The 17,771-nt window shown below is 39.7% G+C and overlaps 1 protein-coding gene across 1 annotated transcript; it reads right to left on the bottom strand.

The window, feature by feature from the left end:
• Positions 1-570: 570 nt before the first annotated feature.
• On the bottom strand, positions 571-16,815 carry smc6 (structural maintenance of chromosomes 6). Its single transcript, XM_080849792.1, has 27 exons — positions 16,717-16,815; positions 15,587-15,740; positions 15,362-15,479; positions 15,105-15,210; positions 14,711-14,847; positions 14,057-14,118; positions 13,895-13,975; positions 13,690-13,791; positions 13,201-13,320; positions 13,011-13,106; positions 12,210-12,356; positions 11,513-11,601; positions 11,183-11,347; positions 10,453-10,631; positions 10,022-10,223; positions 9,725-9,839; positions 9,222-9,385; positions 8,028-8,163; positions 7,469-7,549; positions 7,211-7,381; positions 4,645-4,782; positions 3,969-4,114; positions 3,655-3,780; positions 3,298-3,403; positions 2,677-2,829; positions 1,931-2,028; positions 571-1,141 (listed from the first exon to the last, which is right to left on the bottom strand). The coding sequence occupies exons 2-27, from the start codon at positions 15,722-15,724 to the stop codon at positions 1,042-1,044; spliced, it is 3,276 nt and encodes a 1,091-aa protein (XP_080705918.1). The 5' UTR covers positions 15,725-15,740; positions 16,717-16,815; the 3' UTR covers positions 571-1,041.
• Positions 16,816-17,771: the final 956 nt, after the last annotated feature.

Raw genomic sequence — 17,771 nt, 5'->3', positions numbered from 1 at the left:
GTTAATTGGATTCTAGGGATTAAATGTATTTGTTAAATGCTACTCTCATGTGACAGGGCAGCGACCTTGTGTTCCACTGGTAGTGCGTGGAGAGCCTGCTAGCTCTGCCCTGCACTGAGCACTCATTCCAGTACTACTTATCCTCGGATGCTGCATCCCACAGACACACAAAGACAAACCCTCCTGAGCAAAAAAAAAACAAAAGCAGAAAAATAATAAAAAATAAAACAGAAAAAAAAACAACACATTGTTTGTACAATCTCCAACTCTTGCTGGTTACAGTGTATTTTGCCCTGTAAATATTTGTACTTAATACATAAAGGAAATACCAAAATTAAGCAAGTGAGTAATTTAACAGTGTCAGACCTATATTCATGTTTTTATATGTGGCATGTGTTTAATTCCAGGTGTAACAAATGTCATGATTGCACTACTTACATTGTGGTTCAAAAATCAACAATAAAAAAGCATACCCACTGGGATATTTCAGTGATTTGCCTTTATCCACATTTTTTTATTTTGTTAAAAAATAAATACAATAGACGGTCATAAAAGCATTTAAACTATTCAACAGGGTGACTCCGAACCCTATGCATTATTGCCTTTTTGCCATACCAACAGTACAGTCAAATCCCAAAAAGGCACCAGGATAACTAGCAGCAGCGCATAGCATTTATCTTTTACAATTAATGTCCTTTAGCAGAACACACACAGTGGCAACATTGGTCTGGTTTAATTAAACCTAAAGCTTTAAAATGTATAATAAAACATATATTCCTAAAATGATAATGAATCAATTACAAAAATAAAGTTTAAAAAAATGTCGTTTTGAAAAGTTAGAATAAAATCCCCTGACATGAACCCTGTACATAAAAAAAGCTGCACTGGATAAAATCCTCTGTGATGATGGGTAATTGTGCTAGTCAGTCCTACACTAGGTAGCCTTCTCTTGTTTAGCTTCAGTGATAGAAGCCATTACCATGACACCTGCACCACATTAGAGCCCATCATCTGTCTGTGGCACACGAACACAATTGTTTCTCAACTCCGGGGCCTCTGTGAAGCTTCCTCCTCATTGATTCGGTCTCTCTCTGGGTCCTCCAGCTGGTGGATTTTGATGTGATCACTTTTGGGAAGATTGCTGGAGAAAAAAACACAAGCACAAAATAAAAATGAATTTCAGAAAACCCACATACAATATTTTTTCATTGGTTAACCCATTAATTGATATGAACAAACCATTGCACACAGTATTAATAAATATAATTTCCTTATGTTAAGTTCTAGTAATGCTTTACATGAAATGCATCATCTTCAGTCACCATTGGAGAGGTCTATGTAGCTATGTGGGTTTTAGATTAACCAAGGTAGTCTGTTTGTTAACAATCCACTGGATCGTCAAGAAACAAAACTACACAAGGACCAGAAAAATGCTACGGAGTCCCATAAGGGTCATATAGTGGTGATTAGGGGCAACTTTTGCATTCCCGCTGAAAACCTTTGCATGTACTGTGTGTTTTCTAGATAACACAAAAGTATTGCAAGGGAGTGGTACTGTGAGCTAACGCAAAATGTATTGCGTGGGAGCCTAAAAGTATTGTAAGGAAATGCAAAAGTGTTGTGAGGGAATGTGAAAGTATTGTGAGGGGACGCAAAAGAACACAGAAAAAAATTATCACCATGACCCTTAAGGGAATTCTGCCTTTTAAACACTACAAAATTAACTGAATTAGATTAGGAGCAGACCAATTCCTCACTTTGACCAGCAGGGGACAATGTTGAGGGACAAAGAGGAGAAGAAAATGTACAGTATTATATCCGGCTATTACAATGTTAAACAGTTTATGAGGTTGAAGATGTCCTCTGATATAACTGCTAGGACTAGAATGGCCTTAGTGAGACTATATCAAAGGTGGCCACTGATGCTTACCTTGTCGTTTGAGGTGTGATAAAGACGAACTGGCGTAGATGCTGACGCTCAGACAGTTCCAGAAGCAGGTCCAGCGAGATGCGGCGATTGTGCATATCCTACATTGAAACATCCAGAAACAAACAGGTCTTTGATGTAAATCCAAAACAAGATATTTACATACATACACACAAACAAACAAAACCCCACTGAGTTGTAGTTCTACTCGTTCTGTCGATGAGACTGTGCTCCCGTTTTCCATCTCCAACATTACAGGGTATGACCAGAGACCTGAGCATGCTCAGTTCAGCTGTAGCTCTCTACTCATGTGCCAGATAAAACCTTTCTGCCACCACACAGGAACTAAGATCTTTTTGTCAGAAAAGTTAGGAGAGGAGTGAAAGCTGACTGACTTCTACTGAAGAAAGACACTGTTCAGCTTCCCCCTGTCTGTCCTTTCTTGCTGTTCCATATATAGTGCTGTTCTTATAGTTTGGTCAATGAAAAAATAGTACGAATTCCTCAAATGCGTGAACACCAACACAACATCTTTCTATTTAGCCCTGTGTCATGAAATGATGAGTTATCCATTATTTATTTATTTTATTTATGCATTTATTTAAAAAAGGACAGTGTACATTGATTAGCTAGTTTTCATCAGTTGTCCCTTGGCATGGCATTACATTTGTACATTTGTTTTTTCATTGACTGGGGATTTCTGAAGGCCGGGGGAGTTCCGGCCTAGTGACCCGTCTGCAGTGACTCACCATGTAGACGTCAAACTCGTCCAGACAGCGGAAGGGCGACTCCGTGATCTCCCAGAGGGACAGGATGAAGCACACGGTGGAGAAGGAGCGCTCCCCTCCTGACAGCGTTCGCATGTCACTCACACTGTCATTCTCCTGACCAGGTGGCTTCACCTGCCAGACACACACACACACACACACACACACACACACACACGCACACACACACGCACACACGCACACACACACACAGACACACACACATAAGCACACAAGCAGTGAAACCACTGAGACAGCAACAAAGAATATGTTTGTCTGTGTGTGGATGTGTTAAGAGCATATTTTGTGTGTTTATGTTGCATTAACACACAAACACATCCATCAAGTCTCTAAATTCAAAATCATGTAAGGGATTAACCAATTAAAAATACAGTGTTAAAACATGAATCAATCTGTGAATAATATCAGTCAATCCGTAAATAATGTCTTTATATCTGTAATCTGTAAATAATTTCTTATGTGACATCAGCAGTTGATTTCAATGGAAACTCTGCAATAGGGAGTTATTCATATGACAACAGATGCCATAAGCATCACCATAACTGCTTGGACTTAAGTGACAGACAGTGCAGAGGAACCTACTGATATTGAGAGGGTTTCATTGTTGTGGTCAAATCTCATGGAGCCACAGCACTGTAGTTTTATGAGGAAGTTGTTGAAATAGAGCTTGCACCTCACAGAGAGCGACCTGCAACAAGAACACAAAAATACTCATATCTGAGAATTCACCCATCAACATGGGTCAGCATGTTACTCTAAAAGGGGTGTAGCCCAAATTTGGCATTGACTGTCATGTGAGTGTATAATTGGTATGGATGTCATACATTAATATGTTCTGCAAAGTAGTCTTTACAGGGTATTATCATTTTGACAAGCAGTGGCATTTTGGTCCAGGACCAGTCTAAATATTGTAAGTGACTTCAGCACTAAAAGTTGTACCTTCGAAGAGTTTTGTAACGGGCTTGTCTGTCCGTCATTATGTTGTCCAGACGATCGATAAACTTCTTCAAATCCCGAAGCTGGCTTGACTTACTCTTGTAGTTTTCATGAGCTTCAGCATAATCTCTGAAAAGAAAAAAAGATATAAGATCTACTATATTAGGCACAATAAAAATCTTATATTTTCTGATTACGTCAGGACTGGTTTGCTTGCTAGGAGTCATGTTTGGAGATGCATATATTTCAATTAGAAAGAAATCAATGGGCAGCCACAAACCCTGTCACAGATAAACTGATTGTACCTGACTGCTTACCTCATTACTTTCTCCTTGTCTCCATGGCTACGCTCCTGTGCAGTGATTTTCTGTCGCAGACGAGTGATCTCTGTGTCGAGACTTTTTGTGCTCCGGTCGACAGTTTGCCGCTCTGAGCTGATTTGTTTGGCCTTCTCTATGAAATCCTGAATTCCAAAGCACAAAAAGCAAGATATGACTCACCACTGGCCTTGTATTGCAACACTTTAATGGGCCAAGGATGCCACTACCTAAGATGACATTTGGATTTATTTCCAAACACACATATCATAGTTAAGCTTAGCAAAGCTTACATAACAACTATGCCAGAGAGGAGAGGACAAACCAGTCTGAGATCATTATTTAAGGTGCGTTGTGTAAGATTTAGTGGCATCTAGGGGTGAGGTTTCTGAAATTCAACCAACTGAATACCTCTCGCTTTCCAAGCAAGTAAAACAACCTACAGTGGCCATCAAGTTCCATAAAAACGCTAAATGGCCTCTCGAGAGCCAGAGTCTTGGTGTGTCCCTTCTTGGCTACTGTTAGAACATGGCGGCGCAACTTGATGAGGAAGAGGACCCGCTCCCTATGTAAATACTAAAGGCTCATTCTAAGCCAACAACAACACAACGATTTGTAGGTACAGGTGATTATACACTCATGAAATAACAATTATCTTGACATTTATAAGCTGTACCAGAATCTCCTCTTCTTTGGCTTCAAGCTCATTCTTCATGCCCTGGACGTTTTCTTCGTGGACCTTGGCTTTCTTCTCCAGGATCTTCATGGTCTGATCCAGCTTGCTGCACTCAGCCTCCCTCTTCACTTGCTCTTCCTAAACAGTACATGGTAATGTTAGACATATTGCTTTCCCCCATTCACTCCATGTTCAAATTTCAAACAAATACAGTACCTTGCGTAAGTATTCACCCCCTTGGATGTTTTACCCTTTTATGGCTTTTATAAATCAGTCATGGTCAATATAAGTTGGCTTTTTGGACAAAAAATTCACAAAATAGCTCTCTTTAATGTCAAAGTGAAAATATATTTCTACACAGTCATGTAAATTAAATACAAATATGTAATGAAAATAAGTGATTGCATAAGTATTCACCCCCTTTATCACCCCCTTTATATAGACTGACCTAATTCAACAGAGGTCCAGCCAATTGGTGCTAGAAGCCTCACAATTAGTGATATGAGTATCAGTGTGCAGTAAATGTGTCTCAAGTGATTGTAGTATAACAACACCTGTGTCTGGAAGGTCTATTCACTGGTCAGTATTCAGTAATCAGTAATCAGTATTCCTGGCTACTGTTACAACATGAAGACCACAGATCACCCTAAGAAACTCAGAGAAAAGGTTATTGAAAAGTACAGGTCAGGGGAAGGATACAAAAAAATGTCCAAGGCACTTAACATCCCCTGAAATTCTGTTCAATCCATCATCAAGAAATGGAAGGAATATGGCACATGTGTAAATCTGCCTAGATCAGGCCGTCCTTACAAACTGAGTGACCATGCAAGAAGGAAACTAGTAAGAGAGGCCACCAAGACACCTATGACTACTCTGAAGAAGTTTCAAGCTTCAGCAGCTGGTATGGGAGAGACTCTGCATACCACCACTGTTGCCTTGGTTCTTCACCAATCAAAGCTTCATTGAAGAGAGCCACTGTTGAAAAAATGCTCCACTTTGGTCTCATCAAACCACAGAACCTTCTTCCACTTGACCATGGAGACTTCCACATACCTTTTGGCGAACTGTAGTCGATCTTTTTTTTCAAAAGTGGCTCTCTTCCATAAAGCTTAGATTGGTGAAGAACCAAGGCAACAGTGGTGGTATGCAGAGTTTCTCCAATCTCAACTGCTGAAGCTTGAAACTTCTTCAGAGTAGTCATAGGTCTATTGGTGGCCTATCTTACTAGTCTCCTTCTTGAACGGCCCCTCAGTTTGTGAGGACGGCCTGATCTAGGCAGATTTACACATGTGCCACAATCCATCCATTTCTTGATGATGGATTTAACAGAATTCCAGGGGATGTTTAGTGCCTTGGACATTTTTTTGTATCCTTCCCCTGACTTATACTTTTCAACAACCTTTTCTCTGAGTTGCTTAGAGTGATCTTGGGTCTTAATGGTTTAACAATAGCCAGTAATACTGATTACTGAATACTGACCAGTGAATGGACCTTCCAGACACAGGTGTCGTTATACTACAATCACTTGAGACACATTCACTGCACACTGACCCCCATTACACAAATTGTGAGACTTCTAGCACCAATTGGCTGGACCTCTGTTGAATTAGGTCAGTCTATACAAAGGGGGTGATAAAGGGGGTGAATACTTATGCAAGCACTTATTTTCATTACATATTTGTATTTAATTTACATAACTGTGTAGAAATATATTTTCACTTTGACATTAAAGAGAGCTATTTTGTGAATTTTTTTGTCCAAAAAGCCAACTTATATTGACCATGACTGATTTATAAAAGCCATAAAAGGGTAAAACATCCAAGGGGGTGAATACTTACGCAAGGTACTGTACATGTCATTCTGTACATCTTTACACCTACTGTATTTACTAAATCATTAACCTACCGTCTTTTGCCATATCCAATGGATTTTAATTAATTGATCATCCCCCCAAAAAAAACATAATTGAAAACCTCAGAGCTGATTTCACAGCTGCATCCCTTTCGTGCACCAAGGAGCAATCTTGTGGTGTCATAAATAATCTTAAGTATCCCCACCAAGCAGGAGGAAAGCAGGCCTCCTGAACAACAGAGCTATGGGAGAGGCAGAGGGGTTTGTTCCCCTTGCATCCTGTACTGCTGTGCTGACCATATAATGCTTATGAATGCTCTTATGGTTTGTAAACGTTTTTAAGCAAAGAAAATCTATAATTTTCAAATATCCTTCAGGACATAATTTACAGAAAAATAACAGATCACAATATATCTAATAGTCAGTCAGCATTAAAATATAATCAGAGGGTTGATATGGTGACAGATAAACTACTGACTACATTACTACAGAAAAACCATCTCAATATTTAAGTGAGGGAGTGATACCAAATTCAAATAATCTGAAAGATAGACATTTATGACTATTAATGACTTCAGGAGAACCAAGGCCAATCTAAGTACCATTCACCCATAAAATAAGAGCAAACACTAATCTGATATGTAAATTAAATATTCAAAGTGTGCACTGAAGGGATTAGGTAGATATCTCTGATATCTTCACACATTACTCTCACCTTCAGTTGATCAGAGTCGTCAGTAAGATGTTCGTTTTTATCCCTGACATCTTGTAACTTCTGGCCAATATCCGAAAGAAGTTTATCGTGCCTGTCCAGTTCAGCCTTCGTTTCCTCAACATTCTTTTTTTCCAAGTCAATTTTCGGTTGAATCTCCTGCACCTCCTCTTCCTGTTAAATATGATATAAAACAACAATCAAGAGAGCGCTTTGTGTACTTCTAATTACTACTGGGTTGTGAAGAAAAGGTCAGCTTACCAGGGTGCTGATGTCCTCTATTTGGGACTCCTCAATGTTATCCAGTTCAGAAATGGAGGCCTTCACTTGATTCACACTTGCCTGCAAAGAAATAAAACTCCTTTGTTCTCTGCATGGATTTGTCATTCATGTCTTATCAGTAGAACCACTCTACTTTGATAGTATTTGCATCATGCATACATGAATTGTATTGATCAAATTACTTTTTTTCTTAATTCCTCCTCTTTTAGGGTGCAGTGTGTAGCTTATGTTATCAAACATAAAATAGCTCTAGATCTTCACAAATCTTCAACATTTTATATCATGATTTCAGATCGATGTCTAGAGGTGTTTTAATTTCACCGACAATAAAACCTATTCACTGCGCCTTTAAGAGAGAGCATGTACTTTTAAACTGTGAAAAGCTTCTGGAGATTGAGGGTTCTCGTGACTGCTGAATGGAAGCCTGCTGTGGTTTAACTGCAGACAGTTATTGCATCTGAGTGCGTGAGTGGTGAAGGTTCAACTATAGTTCTTTTTTGTGGTGTGTGGTTTTAACTGTAGAGCCTCTTCCCCTCACCTGATTCTTCTTGCAGGCGATGATGACACTGTTCATTTTGTCCTCCATGGCCTGGATGTCCTGCTTGACGGAGCTCAGGTGAAGCTGGAAGCGGGATAGCTGGGCTCGATGGTTCTCCACCTCAGACTCCACCAGACTGAATGGGAAGAGACACTACACAACTTTAGAAGAACAGCGCAGAACTTGTACTTCCTCAAATAAAAACATTAAAAACACCACATCACACCCCTGTGGCCTGTGACACAAGGCAGCACACAGACAACATACAACAGTACTCTCCATTCTGCACAATCACATGGCAACACAGCTTGTTCTGCCCATCCATGGATAAGTGTAGTGCAACACAACACAACAAAAGATGCCTCACAAATCACCTCAGACGTATTTTATGGTTACAATAACGGGTAATAAGATTGTACAGTGTTTATTGCTCTGTAACAAACAAATAACATTTCTCCCCAAACACGGTCGTCTGCTGAGTTTGCTCCTGCATCTTTGTTTATTTTTTCTAACTAGCATTGCCGCACGGGCTTACAAGTATAATTTCTCAACCGTATAGGCCACTGGCATAGACTCTGCATAGGAACAACTATAAATCAGTCTTCACTAATATCTTGTGTTTATATTGGAGCTCCTATCTGTGGATTTCTGTGTGACAACATAAAGCCAGAAAAATCTATTTGTGATCTACAATAATGTGAGACCCTACTGCAGTGGGTAATCAAAGAGAAACAGCTATGGATCCTCGTAAATGACACAGGGGGAGGAGAAAATCTTTACCCTTTACCCGTGAGGAAACATTCTGTGTGAGTGACTACTACATTAGCTCGATCAATAACTTAAATCATATTGATTATATTGAAGACATACAGCCTTCCATAGCAATTCCTATCAATGCAAATAGGTTTGATCAATTTCTTCCACACCACACAGTAGGTGAAATTTTACTCACTTTCATATACCGAAGAGACACAGGACACAGAAATACAAGTCTGTTCCCAGGCAGATAGATAAGGTAAAATGTATGACCTTAATGTTATAAATAGACAAAGTTCTTCAAATGTAGCTCTGTTACTACAAGAATCTATACTGCTCAAAGTTAATAATACCTTCAGTTGACCATTAAATCACTAAAAATTCATAGAAAATTGTAATAAAAAAAATGACACTCCAAACATGCGTAATTGTACTTGCCGGATTTCTGCCTCAGGGTCACCCCCCAGATACTTGACGAGCACTTCCGCCTCTGGGGTGTAGTAGCGGTTGGTGTAGATGTGGTCTCCCTCTGCAGTGAAGGCTTCTCTGCAGTTACGAGGCGGCCTGCCCTGCTGCATCACTTTCCTGGCCATGGCGCTATCCTTGGGCACAGATACCATTGCTAATTGTACCATGCTAAAGCATATACTGATTGTAGGTTTGTTTTAAACTGACAATTAAGACACAAAGGTTAGGCTAACTCGGTATACTACAAGAGAACCATTAATGCCTAACAGTCACAAAACAGAAATAAAAAACAAGGATCTTTTCTTGTATCGCAATGTTTTATAAAATGGCATCTCAAAAATGTGTACACCAACACTTCCTTCAACAGACCAGGTTTTTGAGATCCAAAAGACAAGTACTATCTTCTGTGGTATATGCGGATGATGGCGACAAGAACTGTGAAATGTGTATGTATACGTGCACGCAAGACTTACTTTGATGATCAAGATGCACTCAATCCCCCTCATGTCTATCAGGCAGTTGGTGATGACGGGGCTGGAGCAGTTTAGCGTATCAAGCACAGATGGAAACTCAGGATGCTTCACCCCTCTGACACCAAGAGCACACACACAGTTCAGAGATCAATCCTGTTGTACTTGCGCAGTACAGAATACATTTTGACATGACTAACTTTATTTCACATTACAGTGAAAGTACCTGATATCCAGGTAAAGTCAGTGAAGAAGTATGAAATGTGACCAAAGAGTTCCGCCCCTAGAGGGCACTCTTACCTGCCCTGGACATTGTAAACCTTTTCAGCGAAGTGGCACACAATGATTTGAGGCCGACTTCCTCGGGGAAAGTGTGGAGCCATGAGCTCCTCTAAGACCCTCTCGTCGCGGTAGTTGTCACAGCAGAACGTCTTCATGAAGCTACGCAAGCAGCTTTCCACCGCAACGGTCAGACTGGGGTCTTTTAGGGAGATGCAGGAACCTTGTGACACAATCCCCAACACACTTATTTAAAGACTACAGCTCAACACATTTATATATTATATTATCATATATAATCACTTTCCAATGGCATTAGGATATTTAACAATTTACACTATTCATTGGGATGTCCTACAATAATAACCGAGCATTAGATAACATGGAAAATACTTCATAGGAAATAAATTCAATGGGAACACTTTCAGTTAAATCCATAGAGGTGGCATTACCTATGGGCCCAACCGGTTTGTGTGTGAAGCGTCCCTGGGCATGTGCCTTGTTAATAGACTCTATTAACTCTGGCATCCGATCTCCAAACATCCTGAGCCTGTTGGACCTGCTGGCCAGCAGCTGGTTTTTCCTCTTCAGTTTAGCTTCCAAGGAGACCTTGATATTCTTCTCCTCCATGCTGTCAGAAGACAATGGTGAAGAGGATTATAATCTAATATGACAGGCTACTGTAAGGAAAATGGCACGCTAAAGCTGGGGATTTCTTTTCATCTGAAAACACTCACTTAGTCAAAATGATCCCCATAAAACCTTGCCCTGTCACGCCCAGTTAAAAAGCTACATAGGGTGGAGTTTCACACTTGCTATAGAATTCTATCTTTCCATGAAATAAACATAACATTTATAACATCCAGGGGAATTTCAGAGATCTTGATAAACCACTCAAACCCAAAGCATTAGTCACATTCACAGCTAAAGTAACAAGATTGATAACTTCTGTAAAACCAGTACTGTTGTCATGGAGATTAAAACTCTCCTTTCTTGACTTTCATCCCAGCTACAACACATGTAGTACACAGTTACTATACATACTGAAAGAGCCTTCAAAAAAGACTATAATCTAACAAGTTTATTATCTTAATAATAAGAATTTCTACATTCTTGCTCTTAAGACTCTCTTGTGAACTGAAATGCAAATACTTGTTTGGTTTCCAAACCAAATGTAGTCACCTGAGTTTGTCATACTCCTCCCTCCCTTTGAAGAGAGCTTGTTGCTTATCCTTTATCTCTTGATTAAGTGCAGCTGATTGGGCTTCATGTTTTTCCAGTTGCTTCTTCAGGGCAGATATCTTCTTGAGGCGTTTGACGCGTTCCACTTCCTGATTCTGACTTTCACTGTTCACAGAAATGAGACATGCACTTGAGATATATCCACACAATCAGGCCGATTTAGAGCCGTCAGCCGCAGCACCCCTACCACACAACTGTTTGAAAACAAACAAAACTGTGCATCAAAATGTAGTCAACATGTAAGGATAGCTTTCTGAAAGGATTACTTACATATGTTTGGTTTTGTGTATTCTCTCCATGAGAAGGCACCGTTCCTTTTCCAACTGCTTGAGTTTATTTTCTGCTCGAAAGTACACAACCTGGAAAAATTCAAATTCATTCCCACAGAGTTATTGTGGTGTATTTCAAATGTTATAGTTGAGTTTAACAACTTATTTTCTCTGCTATACTTCGACTTGCAAATATTGTGGGAGAGAAAAGAAGCACATTTTTCACTCGCTGATCCCATGAGAAAAGATTAGCCTATTGCAAACTGAGAGAAAAATAATGATGCATTGAATTCTAGTTAATTAGAATGTAAGGGGTCCTGACAGAGGCATTTGGTCGAGCACTAAGTTGTATAATGGCCACTAGGCCATACTGTTGGGTCCTTTACTCTCAGCCCTAAAGTGAGTTTTATGAGTGTTTCCATCAGTCTGACCTCACGGGTCTTCAGAATACCAAGCATGCTGTGTTATTTCCATCTCATTTATACAGATGATCTCTACCAATATTAGATATTGGTGCTATCTACTGAACATCATATGCAGCTGGGGACATTCATCGGATGCAAACTAGCTTCCAGCCTGCATTTGCAGAGATGGCTTTACATTTCAAGTCCCAGTTTATGGTTACTGGTCATTGCTCATAGTTCCATCTCTACAGGCAGTGTGGGCCAAGGAGGGATAGATAAAGAAGCACGGCTCACCTCTTGGCCTTTCTGATCTTTACTTTTGACTTTCAGTTCTTCCTTCAGCTTGTGACTCTCCTCGGCCAGAGACTGCTCCTCCTCATTGACCTTGTCCAGCTTCTGTTGGATGTCACTGCTCTTCTTCATAGCCTGGGTGACTTTGGACTGGAAGAGTAAGAAACAGGGATTAAATGCATTTTAATATGTGATGTTAGGAATGAATGGTATAGCTGGATACTTCCTTCAAGATAAAAGCCTCAGATGAGATCTAACAGCCCACGTCAGAGGAGTCATATATTCCAAACTGACTTAGTTGGCTACTTGCCATAGTATTAAATTAGGTACAAAAAGATTTGTTTTTTGTGCACGTGTGAAAAAGTTTTGTGTGACTGCTACCGATCTTGGTGGTAAGGTTCTAGTCCATTCTGATAACGCGACCCTCAGTCAATGGTCAATAGTCAATGGGTAAAGTGCTGATTGGCCAGCAAGCAATGTGCTGATGCTAGTCAGCTAAAAACTGGGTCAAAATTCATTGTGAGTGTTGTAAACTTGTAATTTCAGTTTCGTTACACATTTATATCTGTATGCAAAAACAAATTCACCACTGCATAAAAAATATTTTTACCACTGCAAATTTTTATTATACACCAGCTTTAAATCTTTTTGTTCATAATTTCACCCAATAATTGAGCTGATATGTTACATATATGCTCTAGCACTAGGGCAGTTTTAATCACAGTGCACTGTGTTCTTCAATGCATCCCATTGTTTGAGACACCTGTTCATGGTCACCAATACAAAGAAAACAGTCACACATACCTGACAAAGAAGAAGTTTCTCCTCGAATTTGCCATCACCCTCCTCTTTTTCAACCTGTTCCTTCAGCTGCTCAATCTGCCACTCTTTCTCTCTAACCTGAACAGTATGAAAGCAAACAGTGTTGTTATTTGTTTGTTTAATTGCACTGAAAGGCCAGGAATTAATGTATAGGCGTTTCTGTCAAACACACCAGGCACCAGGCCATCTTCTTCTGCAGGCCCTCCAGGTTATTCTTCATTTCGTCGAGGGATGCCAAACTCTCGTACCTCTCTTTCTTCAGTACATAGTCTTGCTTGACGTCTTTCAGACACTGCAATAATGATGCAAAAATGATGCAAAGTGATGCAAATCCTAAGAGCGTGTGAGTCATTCTTATTCTTCGCATGTACTCTATAGACTGCACAAAGCAAAACAGAAAAACAATAATCAGAAAGGTTTTAGGCTTAGTCCACTTTTGCAGCCCAGCCAGCTGATAAAAATCACAAAGGTGTCTGGTCTGAAGCTCGAGTAAAGAGTTTAATAAATATGTGTGTATTCCTGTATGAGTGTGTGTATGTGTGTATGTTTGTATACCTGTATAAGTGTGTGTGTGTGTGTGTGTGTGTGAATTACAAGCCCTATCTTGCCCAACTTTCCCTCCCACTCCTCCTCCACCTTCCTCATCATCCCTTTCTCCTACCTCCTCCTGCCGCTCCACCTGGTCCCGCGTCACGTCCTCGGTCTGCTTGATGTGAATATAATCCCTCCTCATCTGCTCCAGCAGTGTCGCCTTCATGAAGAACTTCACAAAGAAACAACAATATCACAAGGGCGTCCACTGCCCACAATAAAGATTTACGGGACAGAAAACCATAAGTCAGGTTTCTTAAAGATGGGATCATCACCTTATACTTATCTGATTCACTTTTTGAGTGGAGGAACTGTTTACTCATCTCTTGGTTAAGGATTGAGACTGGGTTGTCTACCTAAAAAAGGAGGATCGTTTAAAAATGGGCTGTGATGACCATATGATGTATGCAGACAAAAACAGAGACACCATGTCATACCTGAATGTTAAAATGATCTAAAATGGACATCAACTCCTCCTTCTTGTTGGAGACAACTTGTCCTAAAAAAGACACACAGACAAACATTATGTTGTAACGTCCCGACTATTAACTGTGGTTTATATATTCATTTTGCAAAGTTTGTGCAGCCCTGTGGTCAATATTTGAGTGCGGCCTTTAAATGGAAATGCATTTTTTCTGCTGGAGGTCAGCAACATGCACAGCAAATCTGCCAGGTAAAGCTCTATTAATAGGTAAATCCCATTAATGTATCAGGTAAGAACAATATGGGATAGATAACAAATTTTCATTCACACTCTTCCATCTTCCATAACAGAATAAAGTAAGTGTTGTGTTTTCCCACCCGACTGTTATGAACAGATTGTTATGGAGTGTGAACCTCCGTCACTCATGAGAGGTGTAAAACATAAAAGGCCTAAACATTTAGCATCCATTTCTACATGTTACGATGACGTATCATTGAACAAGCTGCGGTCAATACACAGGTGCAGTCAATTCACTGGTTTCTTTTGTAAAACTACAGTAATGCGGTATATATATATGGTGCGGTTAATTGACGGCAATATACGGTAGGATTTTTCTTTGACATGAAATGTAACACATTGGAAAAGTGAATTGAATGCCTTCACTTACCAGCTTTACTCTTGATCTTGCATAACCTGCACCCATCACTGGTGATGCGCTGTTCAACAATAATGCAGTCTCCATATATGTCTCCCTTAAACGCATCTGACCCTCTGTTGCGCAGCTTGACAGTGACATCTGCATGGCTGTACATGTGAACACCAGCTCAGTTAGCATATATAGGCATACAGATGAGACAATAATAGCTGTCCAACTGATTTTTTCCTTTTATCATTTAAAGTCATGTAAATAAACACATAGTAGACCCAGGGTATCAAGAAGCATTTTAAACAACATTGACTTATTAACTTCTCTTAATCATTTCAAACAGGCATTTTTGACTGACACAAATAATGCAGACATGTTGAGCCTAAGCATGTGTAGTGTATGACATGTTACTAACCCCTCTCCATTTTTAACAAATCCTTTCAGTGAAACTCCCCGGTTTGTCATGGTGGCCTTCCCCCCAAGACCCACGATAAGGGCAGTGAGAATTGCACTTTTTCCACCTGAAATAACAAAATCATGAGAGGAGGACATGGTGAACACTTTTTTTATATATACTTTCTTTGATGTGTGATTTTATGAGTGTTGTTTATTAGCTCACTAATTAATAAAATATGCTTAAAAAAACATCTGCAAAACATTCTGAACACTTACTCCCATTATTTCCAACAATAAAATTCACGTTTGGCCCAAACTGGAAAGGACCAAGGTTTTGATGACACATGAAGTTCTTCAGTGTAATGCTCTCAATGACACCGATATCTCCCAAACTCTGGAAACAAGGATACGCAATTACCAAATCTGCCAACTCAATGTGTTGAAATCTTCAATAAATTCCCCAAAAAAACAGCATGTTTGTAACCCTGTATGCAGCCATACCGAAGTGGAGAACGAATGGTCCTCCAAACTCTCTTCATCTTCAAAATCATCATCCTGTGCAGAACATCGCTCATCTATTCTGACACTTTTGCTGACTTTTGCCTCAGTCTGTGTTTTTGACTTTCTTTTCATGGTCATGAGCAAAACATGTAGTCTGTGAACGGTCAACACAAAGCAAACAGAACAAGTACTATATTATATATTACTCTATCACGTATAGGCCCGATAGTAGTCTGTGACATGTTTCAGGCATATGGTATAACAGCCTAAGCAGAAGTATTTGAACCTAGGCGACATAGTATTTACCAAAAAAACTAATTTATTCGATTAGCAGACATTTCTACAACACGAGACAGCAAATTCCCATAGCGTAGGCTACAAAACCCATAGGCAGTCAACAAGGATGACTTCAGCCTTTCCTTCTTCCGCTTTTCTTTCGAATTAGAGGGTTTAGTAGGCTACACTCCTTGTTGGGCTCACTTTAAATTGTGAGCAGTGGAAATTAACTCTGCATTACGTTCACAAGCAGCAGCAAAATAAAGCCTCCTAAAACACAACATACACGTCGTCTGCATTTGGACTATGGACTCCCTAGCCTACCTGTAATATAATAGCCTGCCGCGCAGCTTTTGAACCGTAAAGGCGGCGTTTCGTTTTGATCAATATAATTTTTAGACCCCCTGATTTAAAACTTGCTGTAAGACGCTTCACACTAAATGCTGAATTGTGTAGGCTAGACAATATGAGTCACTAAGCCTTCATAGTTTTTTTTATTTTTTTTTTAGAAAAGGTCGCAAACAGCAGTCTAATGCTTCTAATTTCAACGTCGCGTGTTGACAATTTCTACAGACGAAGAATAGTCTGGCTAGAAAGTGTGGTGATGTGCTCATTACTATGCAGCCATTCATAGGAACGCAGAATACATCTACAGTAAAACTACAATGTAAGCACTTGTTGAAATGTTCCCGTGGTCTAGGTTGTTTATCCTACATGAATGGTTCGAAGGTTTGCGAGAATGGACTTGTAATGTCGCGACTGTTAGGCCCTTGGTCAAATGTTAGAGCAGAGCTTATCTTAGGCTACGTAGCCTTAGCCTAACGCTATTCCCATTGTAAAACCAGAAATGTTACCTCTCTTTTCCAGTTAATCCATTTGGTGTTGAATCTTAAATAAATAGCGAAAGAATGTATTGTCTTACCGCAAAAAGTAAACTACGCTGAATCTCTAACACTTCCGGGTTAGACATCTAAAACAGAGTAGGCGTGTTTGTAACAGACATCAGACTTCTGTTTACTTTCCATTTTGAGCCACTAGTCCTTGATCAGTCTCCGAAACTCAACCTTCAGTCCGTATGGTCTGTCACGGAGACTCAGTGTGTGAGGCATCATGTAATTTTAATAGATTCTGCCTGAACTGTCCGAGTGTAGCCTAGACTGCGCTGAACACATCTGTCACCAAAATAAAAGCGTTCGCTACAGCAGAACTTTGTATTTTCAGTGTTTTACGATTGGATAAACACTAAAATCAAAAGTATTACACAATTATTAAAACCTTCACTCAAGGAGCAAAACATCGGCTCAGATTTGCACACTATAAGCACGTGTCAACATCACACTTTTTGCGAAACAATACACAAGTAATTTGCAAAACACTAAACACACTTGTGTACATTAGACACAGAAGTATATCAAGATGACACTTCCTTGCAATTCCATTATGAATTATATAATAATGGTAACAACCCAAATTGGATACCAGTACACTAGCAAGCTATAGACCCATATCCAATCTTCCATTTATTAGTAAAGTCCTGGAAAAGATAGTATTAGTCCAAATAAATTCATATCTGGAAGAAAATAACATCTTGGAAGTCTTTCAGTCAGGTTTCAGAAAATATCACAGTACCGAAACCGCTCTCACCAATTAGCGACCTCAGACAAAACTCTGATGCAAATAAAGTTTCTATCCTTATCCTGTTAGATCTTACTGCAGCATTTGATACCATTGATCATGACATCCTAATCAATAGACTTGAAAATCTTATTGGGTTCTCTGAGTGTGTATTGAACTGGATCAAAACATATATTAGAGGAAGGAAGTTTTATGTCAGTCTAGGAGACCATATGTCCGAGAAACATGAAAGCTGCTACGGGGTTGCACAAGGGAGCTGTTTAGGTCCATTGCT

Source organism: Sprattus sprattus (assembly GCF_963457725.1).
Source record: "Sprattus sprattus genome assembly, chromosome: 13".
NCBI classification, from domain to species: Eukaryota; Metazoa; Chordata; class Actinopteri; order Clupeiformes; family Clupeidae; genus Sprattus; species Sprattus sprattus.
Note: the sequence above shows the minus strand (reverse complement) of the source record. Positions and strands in the feature narration are given on the sequence as shown.

What these genes read in the sequence shown, in the direction of transcription:
- smc6 (XM_080849792.1), bottom strand. Translation starts at nt 15,724, where the DNA reads ATGACCATGAAAAGAAAGTCAAAAACACAGACTGAGGCAAAAGTCAGC. An exon ending in AGAAACTTCTTCTTTGTCAG is followed by an intron (nt 12,357 to 13,010) that starts GTATGTGTGACT and finishes TTACTCTTCCAG; the next exon opens with TCCAAAGTCACCCAGGCTAT. An exon ending in TCGCCTGCAAGAAGAATCAG is followed by an intron (nt 7,550 to 8,027) that starts GTGAGGGGAAGA and finishes ATTTCTTTGCAG; the next exon opens with GCAAGTGTGAATCAAGTGAA.